Raw genomic sequence first — 14,554 nt, forward strand, 5'->3', positions numbered from 1 at the left:
ACCAATGAGAGCGAAGCTCCCGTCGTGCCCGCTTCCGGCTTCCCCCGACGTGGCCCAATGGGAGCGCGCGGGCCGCTGCGATTGGCTGCCGGGGCCGCGGCGCCGGCGGCCGCGCCAATGAGCTCGCGCCGCGTCCGGGCCCGGGGCCTGCGCGAGACGCCGGGGCCGCCGCCGCAGCAGCTCCGGCGGGACCGGACGGGACGGAGCGGAGCGAGACCAGCCGGGACGGGACGGCCGCGAGCATGGCGCGGCTGCCCCCTTGCGCGCTGGCCTGGCTGCTGCTGCCTTTCTGCCTGCCCGGCGCAGGTACCGAGCGGCGCGGGACAGCGGGGCCGCGGCCTGTGCGCTGGGCCGCGCCGTGCGGCCCCGACGGCGGCTCCGGGGTGGGCGGGGAGCGGGTAACGGGGCGGCCGCTCGGCTCCGGCCCGCGGCGGCGCAGCAGCGTGCCGGACGCCGGGTGCCGGGCGGGAGTTCGGTCCGCGCCGGGCGGCGCCTCACGGGCCTCGTGTTTGTCTCCTCGTGCGCTGCAGAGGCCGTGGCGGTGATGTCGGTGGACGTGGGGAGCGAGTCGATGAAGATCGCCATCGTGAAGCCCGGGGTGCCCATGGAGATCGTCTTAAACAAGTAATGGCCGCTCCTCCTCCGGCCCCGCGTGACACCGCTGCCAAGGGGGCTGCTCCCTGTCGTGCTGCGGCTTGAAAGGCCGTTGCAAGTGCCGTAAGGAGGCAGCAACGTAGGGTAGCACAGGTTCAGGTATTGCTGTTGTGACAGGAAGGCACCCATCCCCTAACACAGGACTTTCTCATTTCCTGCCCTGGATGAGCAGCTGCTGAGCATCACTCAGAGCTGCAGGGCAGGAGTCATTCTTTAACCATCCTGGGGTGAGCTTTAGGGGCCTTTTAAGCAAATAACCCAAAAGCCTGCGCTGGTAAGGACATGCTGCAGTTCCAACACAGAGAGTTGCGGTGTGGGGTGTTCACCTCACCCGGTAAGAGATCTGAGTCCCAGCCCTCAATAAGGGAGCCCAGAGGCAGATTTGTTTAGCTGCAGCTATTTCAGAACCCCTGCTCATTCGTATAGCAGATAAAGCTCTTCTTTCCCTTGGTTGCTGTCGCTGCAGCCCTTCCCCAAGACACTGAACGAAAGATCTGCAGCTGGGAGAGGATGCATAGTCAGGGACATCTTCATCTTCTGGGAGTCTGGACTGAGAGATAACAAATAGGTTTTTTACTTGGCTCCCGGACACTTGGCAATTAGAATGAGGGAACTGTCTCACCTGGCTCGCTGGTGGAGGATAGGGAAAATAAAGCCAGTCTTGTCTAAGAACAAAGCAGCACGTTCCAGAAAGCTGCTTGTAAGCCTTTCTTCTTCAAGGCAATTCATCTGTTGCAGCCTAGTGTGAGACCTGATGATGTGTTACAAGGCATTTGGAAGTGAGAAGTGTGCACTGGGCCGAGTGGAGCAGTTTAAGCCATTTGGTAGGGAAACACTCACTGTGGTCTTTAAAGTGTGAATTGAAGCAGATAATGGGGCACCTCTTGTTGATCTGTCTTGTGTTATGGGGAAAACAGCAGTCTTCCCACCACAGCTTCATCTGTGAATCTGGGAGATGTGTGCCCATGTTTGGCTTATTTTTCTATGTCATGAGGAGTGAAAGCTCTGAAGGGAGGTGTTGCTACTGCAGCCCTTCAGAGGAGGGGAGGCTGCCCTTCCTCTCGGTATGTGATACCCGAGCACCTTCCCTTGATCTTTCTGGAACTGAAACCATGTCCTTCCTCACTCTGCATGGAACGTTCATCTCTTTTGAGTGGTTTGTTCCTCTCTTTCTTCCCAGGGAGTCCCGCAGGAAAACACCTGTGGCTGTTGCGTTGAAGGAGAACGAGCGTCTCTTTGGTGACAGCGCGCTGGGAATGGTAAGAGCTCGTGTGACTGTGGCACCAACTGCAGTTCCTGTACGCAGAGTGTATGTTCCCACCACTGGGTCCTTTGTGATCAGTGTCTGAGCTGGGAAGTTTCAGTTCTTGTCCTGTACTTCTCATCGCCTTGGTGTGTTGCTGGCTCTTTGTTCTTGCACTTGGTGTACTGGGGTTGTGCTCCTCGCTCCCATAACAGGAGCTGTTCACCGCGTGGCTTGGGAGAGCTTTGTTTGACAACAGCAAAGCCAAAGAAGTGCAGCTGGCTGATGGGCTTTTTCTTTCTGCAGTCCATAAGGACCCCAAAGGTGGCATTCAGGTACTTCCAGGACCTGCTGGGTAAGCGGGTCAATAACCCCCAGGTGACGCTGTACCAGTCACGCTTCCCAGAGCATGAGCTGGTGAAGGATGAGAAAAGGCAGACTGTGATCTTCAAGCTCTCCCAGTAAGTGGCTGTTTCTGGATGCCTTGTGGCTGGGACTTTGTCTACTGGGCCCCTACAGCTGATAGTTGTTGCTGTGACTTCCTTTCCGGTCTGTTTCTTGTAGGACGATACAGTATTCTCCAGAGGAGATGCTGGGGATGGTCCTCAACTATTCACGTGGTCTGGCAGAAGAATTTGCAGGTTGGAAGATTTTAACTGTTTCTTACTCTCTGTACGTGTATTACAGGACTACAGTAGACACTGAAGGTGTTTGAAAAGGGGCTTTTAGAAGCAGGATGTGGCATAACTTCATCTGTAGGCTGTAAGCCAGACTTAGCAGCTGTCAAGTCATCATTTGTGTCTAATCCGATGTGAGTTCAGGGTCTTAACCCTAATCTTGGGGGCTGACACCCCAGATGACACCCAGCCTTGCAGTGGAGAAGCTTCACTGTCAGTGTCTGGAGAGAGGGTAAAGCGTTTTCTCACTCGTGTGTGCCTGGAGCAGAACCACATTGTCAGGAAGCTGCAGGGGGGGTGGAAGTGGCTCTGCCGAGCACTGTCCTTGCTGATCTGGACAGAGACTTGCAGCTGCAGCCAAACTACAATTAAAGAGCAACAACTGCCCTCTGTTGTGAAACTTGCTAACAGATAAGGGACTGTCGTGCTTTTTCCCCGCAGTGTTGCTAGTGAAAGGCCCCAGTGATGAAAGTTGGGTGAGTGTAGTTGATGGGTTTGTCTGGCAAGACATTTCCCTCTGAAGAGTAAACGTTATCTTCACAGAGTCTTACTTTATCGCTTTATTACCTTGCTTTAAATGTGAGGCATCCCAGAGCATTTGAGACTATCCTGACATGAGAAAGGGAGGTCGGTAGGCACGTGGCTTTGCTGGAGTGTGCAAAGGCTGCATGGTTTCCGTGGGACATGGAGAGATTGATCCCTAAGGACCCTGGATCCTGGTGGTGCTTTAGAATTGCACTCTGTACAAGTCTCTACCTTGGATTCTCTGGCTCTGCTTCTGTCACCCTGTTACGACGAGTGTGATGGCAAGCACATGTTCCCTGCGGCTTTTCCAGAGCAGCCCATCAAGGACGCGGTGATCACCGTTCCCGCCTACTTCAACCAGGCAGAGAGGAGAGCGGTCCTGCACGCTGCTCGCATGGCCGACCTGAAGGTGCTGCAGCTGATCAACGACAACACCGCTGTGGCGCTGAACTATGGCGTGTTTAGGAGGAAGGACATCAATGCCACCGCACAGGTAAGCGCAGGGGGGGACACGGAGAGGCCCGCATGAGCGGCGGGCAAGCGCTGCGGAGGAAATCCAAAGGGCCTAGCTATGAGGAACTGGACTCTGCTAGTCAACCAGTCTCCTCTGTTTTGACTTGTTCATCCACAAGAGGAGGAGGTGAAACCCGATGTGACTGTGTGTCAGAGCTGGAAAGCTTCTGGAGCAAGGGCAGGTGGCTGGGAGTTCCCACGGGGTGAACCTGTGCTTGTTCATCACCCGGCAACTTGCGGAGGGGGTGGGGGAAACTTAAAGCATGGGAAGACTTACTCTGAAATACTTGATTTTCCTGAGGTTGAAAAATCTTTTAAAAAGCCAAGCTTTGTTTTCCGATCTGTGAAATGGATGGCCAAAGTCTACTTGTCCGCTTATGTCAAGCGTGACCCCTGAGCATCTCCTGGGTTTGGTCAAAGCACAAGTCCCCTCACTCTGGGATGGAGCCAGGCTAAGGAGCGGGTGGCTCTGGCCTGCAGCAAGCTCGGACAGCAGGGGGTTCTGTCCTTATTCATGGGGGATATCCAGGTGTTTCTGCTTCACCCTCCTAGCTTCTCTTTTCAGAATATCATGTTTTACGACATGGGAGCAGGAAGCACCATTTGTACTATTGTTACGTATCAGACAGTGAAAACTAAGGACTCGGGAACCCAGCCTCAGTTGCAGATCCAGGGCATTGGGTAAGAATTCATCATGACTTGCACAAAACCCACAGGTCTTAGGAAAGAAATCATTTGTTTCACAGTCTCTTCTAAGCGTGGGATTGTGCAGTGAGGTTCCAGCACAGTAACGTGGATGGCAGAGTGGGTAACAGCGGGAGTGAGAAGGCTCCACTCGCTGATCATTCTGACAGTGTTGCTGTCTTGTGCAGAGGGTACCTGAGAACTTCCTGGGGCAACTGGTGTACTTAGTTTGCTTCAGGCTTCTTTTACAGCCTTAAGCTGTTACAGGGTAATTCCATTTCCTGTGATCTTACAGCCTGTCAGTTAGGAAAAGCAGAATATCCTTGTAGAGAGGAGCAAAAACACAGAGTTGTGCTGTGAGTTGGCAGCCCAGACACTCTCTGCTGTGAAACATTTATACTGCTGTCTCCAAGAAAAATACCTGGCACCTAAGACGGCTTTGGCTCCTCAGCTGCTTCATATGCTTGGCAGTAAGGCTTTTACCATACATAGAGTGAAGTTTCTTGCTCCGAGGCTTTTATGGCAGTCAATCTTTCTTGTCCTTGTTTCATTATCGTGTGCAGTTTTTGGGACATTTCTTGTTCTTTCACAGTCCATCACAGCTGACAGTGCTGCATCTTCTTTTGAGTGCTTGCATGTGTGTGAAACGATACGTGAGTTTTGGCTGTAGGTCACCTCAGCTTCAGTTGTCACAGCTCAGTTCGTTCTCTCGCTCAGGTTCGACCGTACACTTGGGGGTTTAGAGATGGAGCTTCGTCTCCGGGACTATTTGGCCAAACTCTTTAACAACCAGCACCCTTCCAAAGACGTCCGGAGGAATCCTCGGGCCATGGCCAAGCTACTGAAGGAGGCCAACCGCCTGAAAACCGTCCTGAGTGCCAATGCTGACCACGTGGCACAGGTCTGAGCTCCCACCACGGGGGGCTGCTGCTCAGTTCAGGCTGGGGTTGGGCTGGGCTCACAATGGGGTGCAGCGACACCGTCCCTCTGCAGCGGTGCTGGGCTGGGGAGGATGGCTCCTGGTGTCCCAGGGGGGTTGGTGCAACTGGTGGCTCCTCTCAGCTTGTGCCCACTTGCGACTGCTGGCTATTAAATGGGCAGATTGATGATGATGAATAGCTCACATGAGGTTTTCTTGTCCTCTCTTGCTGAGAGGAGCTGTCTGCTATATTCATATCCCATCTTCTCGTTGCCTTAGCAGTGGGAGGGTTCGGGTGAGTGTGGTCACATCCTGGGTACACTAAGAAAGCTGGAACTTGCTTGCAGCCTGGGCAGGTCAGGCAGAGATTTTGCTTGGAGAATGCTCCACGAGCAATTTCCTTCTGGCTGGTGTTTCTCTGGACAGATTGAGGGGCTGCTAGATGATATCGACTTCAAGGCCAAGGTCTCGAGGCAAGAATTTGAGGACTTGTGCTCAGACTTGTTCCAGCGCGTCCCAGGACCTGTGCAGCAGGCTCTGAGCAGCGCCGAGATGAGCCTGGTAGGTTGAGGAGAGCACTGACAAGCCTGAAGTTTCTGTGCACTGAGGTACTGTCACGTCATGATCACAGCATCACTGTGTGTGTTCTCAGCACTGTTGAGAGGTGCAGGTGCCTGCTCCTGCTTGCTGTTGGCATGAGGTTACTGGCTGTACTGTCAGGCAGGAGTCTGTCGTGGCCCCCTGCACCATCCACCAGAAACTTGGAGGAGGTGTTTCTTTCTGTTAAAAAACTCTGCTCTTGGGCTGGAAGTTTGAAATGCTCAACTTTCCTTCATTTTTTTCCTCTTAGATGCTGGTTTTGGTCTCTCTTATGATATTTTTTCTGTAAGTTCCTGGAAACAGAGCTATTGCTGTTCAGGCTTCTCCTGAGTTCTCTGTAGTGGGCTGCAATCGAGCCAAACATGGCGCAGTCCTTTGGAGAGATCTACTGCATTGTTCAGTGCTTGCTTTCCAGGGCACCAGGATGCCGTGAGCATGTTTTGGCTCTAGTATTCAATGCAAGACACTGAGTCACCTCTCAGAGTCTGTGTTTCCCTCTGTTCTGGTCCAGCTTGCTGTCTGAGTCACTGGCTCCTCTGGCAGTAAACGTAGACCATGACGCAAAGCAGTGGTCACGCTGTCCCTGTCTGAGAGGCCTGGCTCCAGGTTCCTCGTGTTGGTGTGCCCTCTGTCACGCTGTCTGAGGCCCACCAGGCGCTGAGGTGCACTGGCACGGTGGGACGTAGCTGGGGTGTTCTCAGGGCACTGCATCACTGTGTGATGGACCAGGGAAGCCCTGATCTTTGCTTTCCAAAATCGCTTCCTCAAGACAAGGTGTCTGTTTCCAATCCATAGGATGGAATTGACCAGGTGATTCTAGTCGGCGGTGCCACACGGGTCCCCAAAGTGCAGGAGGTTTTGCTGAAAGCTGTGGGCAAGTGAGTATGTGAGGCCCCTTTCCAGTCTGACTCCTCTTGACAAATTGCTGTTTGCGGCAACGGCTGCAAAGCTGACATCTGCTGCCTCTCACCTCACAGAGAAGAGCTGGGCAAGAACATCAACGCCGATGAGGCTGCTGCTATGGGTGCAGTCTACCAGGCAGCTGCTCTCAGCAAAGCCTTTAAGGTGAAGCCTTTCATTGTTCGGGATGCCGCTGTGTTTCCTATCCAGGTAACCCTTGGCTTACTTTGTCGTGCACTTGGTGTGGGTAAATGGGGCTGTTCTTGGAGAAACCTTCTGAGTGATCTGTTGTATCCGTGCCTTTGAGCAAAGAAATTAGGGAGGTCTTTCTGCTAGTCTGGTAAAGCAGAAGAAAGTTGTCCCTGCTGTAGAACCAGGCGTATGGAAACTCCTATTGAGACACTTGCCCGTCCCCACCTTTCGCACAAGGCTGGGTGCTGTCGAGGGAGTGTGCAGTTGCTGAGTCGCGTTGTCTGTTCGCGATGCAGGTGGAGTTTACTCGTGAGGTGGAGGAGGAGGATAAGTCCAAAAGTTTAAAGCACAACAAGAGGATTTTGTTCCAGCGCATGGCACCCTATCCACAGCGCAAAGTCATCACCTTCAACCGCTACACGGATGACTTTGAGTTCTACGTCAACTACGGGGATCTGTCTTTCCTGACCCCAGATGACATGCGGTGAGTTGAGCCCGGCATCTGAGCAGACAGCTCCCTAGCAGGGTGATATGCCTAGCTGGGAGGCACTCTTGGCAGGCAGACCTTTGGCTCTTTGCAGAGCTCTTGTCAGAGTTGTCTGTGCTTCAACAAACCCAACTGTGCTGGTTCCTCGCTTGGTGCAGTTGTCTGTCACTGCAGGTGTGACAGTGAGGAGCATTCAGCTGCTCTACAGCGTTGTCACCTTCACTTTTCTCTTTCTTTTTGTCTCTATGTCATCAGGATCTTTGGTTCTCTCAATCTAACTACCGTGAGACTCAAAGGAGTTGGGGATAGCTTCAAGAAGCACCAGGATTACGAATCCAAAGGCATCAAAGCTCACTTCAATATGGACGAGAGCGGAGTACTAAGTCTTGACCGTGTAAGCACCACTCTGTTGTGACATTTGTCAGCTGATGCATTTACCAGGTCTGTCCCTTTCTCTGATCTTGATGGTCCCTGCTTAAAACTAATTCTCCGCTCCCTTCTCCAAGGTGGAATCCGTGTTTGAGACCTTGGTGGAAGACAAGCTGGAGGAGGAGTCAACGCTGACAAGTAAATGCCAAACTTTGATATTCATACCGACCATTGTGTTTTGCCTCCAGTAGGTGGGATAACCAAAGCATATCATTGCTTTGAGCCAAGCAAGCACCATGGTTTGGGGACATGGAAACTAAGCGATTATCCATAGCCTCTGATGACGTGTACAGCTCCAAAATACCTATAAGCCCTTTGCAAGCGGCTTCTGGGTGCTGCTAGGAGCTCTGAAACGTGACACACTCCTAAGGTGACTATGCCATGAATTGCAGTTTGAAAAATAGGAGTCGTTTCCTCTTTGTTCAGCCACTACTGCTAGTTTGAGGTCTATAGTGAAGTCCTGCATCCACAGCTCTGCAGCATTACCCCTTCCGGTCATCCAGGTTGTAACGCCCCGAGCCATCCTTCGTGTTGCTCAGGTTCTAGAGCACAAGCTTCCCTGCAGAGAGAGGTGTTGGAAATCTTTGCGTTTCAAGGAGAAGGGATGATGCAAGGATTAGCTAATGCAGCCCCGGGTTGAAGCTTTGCAGTCAAAGTGACAAATTTCAGGTCACATTCTAGCAGAAGCAGAGCCCCCAACTCGTCCATGCACGTGAAAACACCAAGTAAGGTCAGGGAAGGATGAGCTTCTGGAGTGTTTCTGTAGCGAACCTACAACACAAAGGGAGCGCCTTGGTGATCATTATGGTTGCAAAGGGAAGAACTGAGAGCTGAAAATGCTTTTCTGTGTGCTTTTTTGTCTCCCATCGACAGAACTTGGAAACACCATCTCAAGCCTGTTTGGGGGTGGTGGCCCTACGCCAGAGACCGGAGAGAACCTAACGGACTCTGTTCAGGTGAGCCCCAGGTGACTGTGGGTGGGAGGGAGTCTGGGTGTTGCTGTGGCTGTCGAGGAGGCAGTGATTCATGTGACGAATACATGCCTGTGTATTCGCTGTGCAGGTGTCTGTCAGGCTCCTTGCTTTCTCTCGGGCTGCATAGGCACAGCTGCCATTGATACTGGCAATAGGGATTAGGTTTCCTTCTAGTGAGACAAAAGCTGCTTGTATCTCATCGCAGTCCCTCCTAAGCTGCAGTCACTGAGAATGCTGCTTTTCATATCTACATTTGCAGGGAACAATCTGTTCTGTAAACGCTTGTATGGAATTGCTACATTAAAAACACTTTCCTTGCCCATGATGACAGGAAGAAGAAGAGACTTTAGCAGAAGCGGGCAAAGAGGAGCAGGTGGACAAACAAGAACAGAAGAGCAGTGCAGAAGATGCCGGTGAAGAGCAGAGGGGAGAGAAACAGCAATCTCCAGATCAGACGGAAACTGCTGCCCCAAAAGCAGAGTCTCACAAAAAGGAAGACGACGAGAAATCGGAGTCTCAGGTGAGCATCAAATGGAAGGACGGGGCTGTGATTTGATGTCTGAGAACTGGAGCTTTCTCAGCAGAATTCTTCTTTTCCTGTTAGTGCCCTGCTTCATGAAAAAAACGTTGCAAAACCTGCAAATCTGTCCCCTTGCCTGAGAATGCACTTTGTCTGTCACAGGACCCAAAAGAAAACAGGGAATCTGCAAAAGAAGAAGAACCATCCAAAAGTTCCAGTGACAGCACAGCTAGCAAAATGGAGGAAGATAAGAAGATCAAAGCGCCCAAGAAGCAGAAGCTTGTCCATGAGATCACCATGGAACTGGATGTGAACGATGTGCCTGACCTGCTGGAGGAGGAGCTAAAGAGCTCGATGAAAAAGTACGTTTGAGTTGGCTCTGCCGGGTTAAGGCTGCAGACAACAGAAGTGACTTGCTTTGTAACAGCCGTAGCTCACGTTGCACTGCCATCCTCAGACGCTGAAGTATGTGATGTGGCACCTAAAGGCACTTGCTACCTTTGCTTTCTGTTCTTTTCACATGTTAGACTCCAAGACTTGACTGTCAGAGATCTAGAGAAACAGGAAAGAGAAAAATCGGCCAACAGCTTGGAGTCATTCATCTTTGAGACCCAGGTAAGAGAAGAACATCAAGAAATGAGAGTTTGTGGAGAGCAGATGGAAGTGCAGCTCTATGCTGCTTGGCTGATATGAAAGCAGAAGAGTTGTTTGAGCTGGGAGAAGCTGAATTGAAGAGCCCAGCTTTCGTCTTCCACTCTCTGTTTTTGCTACCATTAGGCTCCCCAGGCCCATGAGGGCTTGAGAGGTTTCCTCAATATAGAATGAATAATTACCTTCGGCCTAAGATGTTACACTTTAGATTTCCAGCATCCCTCATTGCTTATAATTGCTTATAGAGCAATTGCACTCAGGTTGTAGAGAAGCTACAGCTTCTCCAGAGCTTCTGTGCAGAAGAGGCAACTCCAGTTAAGCGCGTGTGAAATCACAGTTGTTGCAGTTTTACTGTCATGCACCTGGTGTGCGCGTGTGTCTGTATACTTGATGTATTGCCATCATGCTCTTGGAAATGCAAGAAGCAGGAGCTTGGGTTTGGGAGGATCTCCTGGCCAGTGCAGGCAGCACCCCAGGAGTTCACAGTCTAGCCCAGTCGTGAGTGGGTGACCGGGTTGTTTTACACTTCCACATGTGGTGCTATTTGACAAGAGTGCTTGCTTGGCTCTTTTCAGGACAAGCTTTACCAAGAGGAGTATCAGTTTGTCTCAACGGAGGAGCAGAGAGAAGAAATTTCCAAGAAGCTTAACGAGGCTTCCAGTTGGATGGAGGAGGAGGGCTATGCAGCCACGACAAAGGTATGGCTGCGTGTAGTCAGGCTCCCAGTCTGCTGTCACCGGCCTGGAAATGACCACACAGGCTGACAGAGCAGTGACTGATCTTTTGTAGTCTGATTCTTGGAAGTTTTCTTGGATCCTTGGCACGTTATGCACAGAACAAAGCCTGAAGTTGTTCTTGTAGCCGTGGGTTCACCTTCAACAGCTTCTGCAGTAACCTTTTGATTGCACTTGCAGTTCAGTCACGTGGCTCTTTTTTACTGTATCAAAGTAGTGTATTTCATAAAGAAATCACCAAAACCTGCAATTTTAACTTCTGAGGTTTCTTATGTTAGATAGGGGCAAACTAATTGTCTCCTTTCCCCTCTTCCCCATTCTCAGGAGCTGAAAGACAAGCTTTCAGAGCTCAAAAAGCTTTGTAGGAACCTCTTCTTCCGCGTTGAGGAAAGGAGAAAGTGGCCAGAACGCCTGGCTGCCCTGGAGAGCCTGCTCAACCACTCAACCATCTTTCTCAAGTAAGAGCAAGCTGTTAGGAAGGAGAGTTATGCAGCTAGTAATGTAAGAGATGCCAACAGAACTTGACCCAAGTTATGTGTGGTCTGAAAGTCAGTAGTGCTATCTGAGGAAGGAAGACCAAAACCCCCACTTCCTAGTGCCAGCCTTTTGGACCTTCCCCGTTTCTCTGCTCTGTGATAGCTCATTTGCTGGCCCTGCGTTCCATTCCTAGCATGCAGAGATTGAGTTGGGACTCTGTGTCTTGCAGGTGGGGGAGACCTAAGTGTAAAATGTACTAATGGGCTGGCATGTGCAGTGGCCAGTTATTACAGTGATTACTGGAGCTGTAAACCCTGATTTTCAGTGCATGGTCTGTTTGGTTTAAGGAAAACAAACTCCTTTCTTATCTTTAAGCGGAGCTCGAATGATTCCAGAGTCTGACCAGATATTCACAGAGGTGGAACTGAGCACGCTGGAAAAAGCCATCAATGAAACAACGGTAATAAAGGATCAAGTGGTTGTGGGGGAGGGAGGAGGTGGCAGCTTGGCTCGTGTTTCCTGTCGTACTTTCAGTCAAGGTCACGGTGTGTTTCTGTTTCCATGCCACCAGCAAACTGCTTTGTGGGTTTCAGTGTTGTTTAGTGTCCAGTGCCACCCCAGAGAGTTCTGGGGGGATAGTGGCTCTTGCCTTGCATGTGGAGGGTTGTCTCCAGGAGTGGTGGCATAGCCCAGTAATCTGCCTGCATGCAGCCTATAAAAGCAGCTCTTGGGTGCTGAGGCTTCTGGGTTTGTTTTCTCCTATATCCGTGTGACTAAGAAGCTGGTGGAAGTGTAGCAGGGAGCAGTGTCACCAAGTAAGTTCAAAGGCACAGGAGCGGTTACTTTGAGATACTGTGGCCTACAGCAGTTCCTGGAACCCAGAAGCTTTCAAAAAGCAGCTCTCCCCTCTCATCTCCACAGGTCTGGAAAAATGAGACGCTGGCTGAACAGAATAAGCTCTCTCCTACTGAGAAACCCGTCCTGCTGTCCAAAGACATAGAGCTCAAGGTAGCAGCCTTGGACAGGGAGGTGCAGTATCTTCTGAATAAGGCCAAGTTTGCAAAACCCAAACCCAAAAAGGAGAAGAACACCACGAAAGCTGATTCGAGCAAGAACGGTACAGCGACCTCTGAGACTGAGAACACTATCCCTCCCACGGAGGGGAAACAAGAAGGTGAGAAGTGCATGGAGAACACGTATGTAACTCCTGGTGTGTCATTACCACGTGTAACACGCTCATCTCTCTGCCTTGAGTAAAAGGGAGCTAAGTAAGGGAAGGCAACAGTTAACGGTAGGTAACTGTAGAATTGAATTAAATTATCTTGATTTTCAAAGACAGCTGAGAACATCCAGGTATGGCAGTGTCCTCTTCCCCCCGCTGTTTGGGGTTTTCTTCTGTGAAGAAACAGAAAGTACGTGTAAGTTTCCTAGGAAGGCCAGTATCTATCTGGTTGTCATCGAGATAAACCGTCAGTTGTGTTCTGGGTGTCTGGAGACAAGAATTCAAAGTGGTGTCCTATATCAAGCAATAGAATGAGCTATTGATGAATTAGATGGCTTAGATGGGCGCCGGGAAAAGACACAAACATATATTGGGGCACTAAGAGTTGCAGTTGTCTGATATTTTTAAGATCCTCGGGTTCTGATTGCTGGGGTCCTTCTAAATATAGACTTTTAAAATCTGCTGCTTGTCAACAGAGTTCCTTGCCAATTCCTCTGGCTCGAGTGAGAGGTCCTGCTTATAGCCACAGCTCCCAAAGTGACTGGCCTGTGCAATAAGTGAATCTCCTGGGCTTCTAGGCACATCAAGTCTGGCAGATAGAGGCAGCAGAGCAGTTCCATGGTGCTTCTCCAAGTGCTGGAGATCCACTCTGGGAGCGTATTGCTACACCTCTGCTGAGGCATCACCGCTGGCTTGTCTGTAACCCTCTGCACGAGTCTCCTTGTCTCCCTGCTCCTGATCTGCCTTGTATTTTCCCTCACCTCTTGATTTTTTTTCAACTCTAATCACAGATAAAGCTGAGGATGCCAGTCCAGCCAAGGAACCTCCTACAGCTGAGAAGGCTGCAACAGATCATGAGCCTGGATCAAACTCTGGTGGGTAAATGTTTATCTGAGACTCGGTAGCTACAAGTTCCAGCCGTCCGTGTGCTGCTGCCTGTCCTTGCAGCTGTAGGAGGCAGTGAGATGGCAGCACCTCCAAGTGTGGGTCAGCTGCTCATCCTGCTAAGAGGAACGCAACTATTGTGGTTCCTCCAGAGTTTCAGTGTACACTGCGAAGCTCTGCTGTGCCATTGCCTCCATTTGCTCTGCCGCTGCTGTCACTGGGCCAGCGGCACAGCAGGCCCAGGGCGGTTGTGTCTTCAGCTCCTCGGAGCTGAGTGCCAGTCCCCAAAGCATTCCCTGACCCTTCCACCACAGACTGAGTCTGGGCAACACTTAACACCTGCTGTGAAAACTTACAGTGTGTAACTGACTTTGTTTTCTTAAACAGGGTCCAAAAAAGAGAAGAACACAGAAGCTGGAGGAGAAAGCAGGAAAAACGATGAGTTGTAACAGCCCTGAAATGCCACTAGTGTCAACATCTATTTATTTCATGGGTTACTTTCTTTTTATAATGGACCTGGTTAGTCATGGTGTAAAAATGGAACACAACAAATGGCCTGACACCACCATGGGATAGAGATGTACATTTTATTTCTTGTTCTTTCTGGGCATTTTGCCTCTGCTAACTTAGTGAAACGTTTGTTGGGTTTTTCCTTTCCTATGTGCTTAAAGGTGGCAGTGTGCCCACTGAGAAGTGTCTCTGTTTCAATGCAGAAGTCACCAATGTGGCTTTTCCCTGGAGAGACGTGAACTCTGTGCCACCCTTCATCTGGTGGGGGTAAATGGGATGAATGCAGCAGCAGCTGTAGCAGAGACGGTGTTGTCTTTGCACGTGAGGCCCTAGCTGAAGGAAACAATTTGGGTTTAGCTGACGGGAGGTGTGCTTTCATGTGGCTTCCTGGGAAGGCGGAGCAGAACCGGGGCTCAGGATGCTGCATCTGTAGGCTGTTGTTAAAGCCATCTCTGTCCGGGCTCTGTAGCAGAGCCTGAAAAACAAGGATGGAGACGTGTTAGAGAGGTTTTGGACATAGTTTATTACAAAATAAAGAAGCTGGGCAGGGGCAGCGCTGAAGGCAAAGGACACAGAGAGAAGAACCGCGTGGTGCATCGTGTATTTGGGGCAACGCCGGAGGTCGGGGCACAGACTCCCCTCCTTCGTGCTCCCCGTGCTCGGGCCGCCTTCCTCCCCGCCTCCATCCTCCCGCTCGCCGCTGAGTCTGCCCGTGCCCCCTGCTGGCGTCTCCCCCCGCACACAACCAGCGGCGCTTC

General features: G+C 51.2%; 1 protein-coding gene across 1 annotated transcript; it reads left to right on the plus strand.

The window, feature by feature from the left end:
- The first annotated feature begins 124 nt into the window (after positions 1-124).
- On the plus strand, positions 125-13,979 carry HYOU1 (hypoxia up-regulated 1). Its single transcript, XM_062014196.1, has 24 exons — positions 125-306; positions 531-624; positions 1,835-1,913; positions 2,204-2,358; positions 2,462-2,538; positions 3,411-3,592; positions 4,178-4,293; positions 5,014-5,197; positions 5,642-5,776; positions 6,611-6,693; positions 6,793-6,925; positions 7,204-7,391; positions 7,650-7,788; positions 7,901-7,961; positions 8,697-8,779; positions 9,129-9,317; positions 9,480-9,679; positions 9,845-9,932; positions 10,544-10,666; positions 11,027-11,160; positions 11,555-11,639; positions 12,101-12,353; positions 13,193-13,276; positions 13,674-13,979. Exons 1-24 carry the CDS (start codon positions 243-245, stop codon positions 13,733-13,735), a joined length of 2,991 nt encoding a protein of 996 aa, XP_061870180.1. The 5' UTR covers positions 125-242; the 3' UTR covers positions 13,736-13,979.
- The last annotated feature ends 575 nt before the right edge of the window (positions 13,980-14,554 follow it).

This window comes from Colius striatus, chromosome 23, assembly GCF_028858725.1.
Source record: "Colius striatus isolate bColStr4 chromosome 23, bColStr4.1.hap1, whole genome shotgun sequence".
NCBI classification, from domain to species: Eukaryota; Metazoa; Chordata; class Aves; order Coliiformes; family Coliidae; genus Colius; species Colius striatus.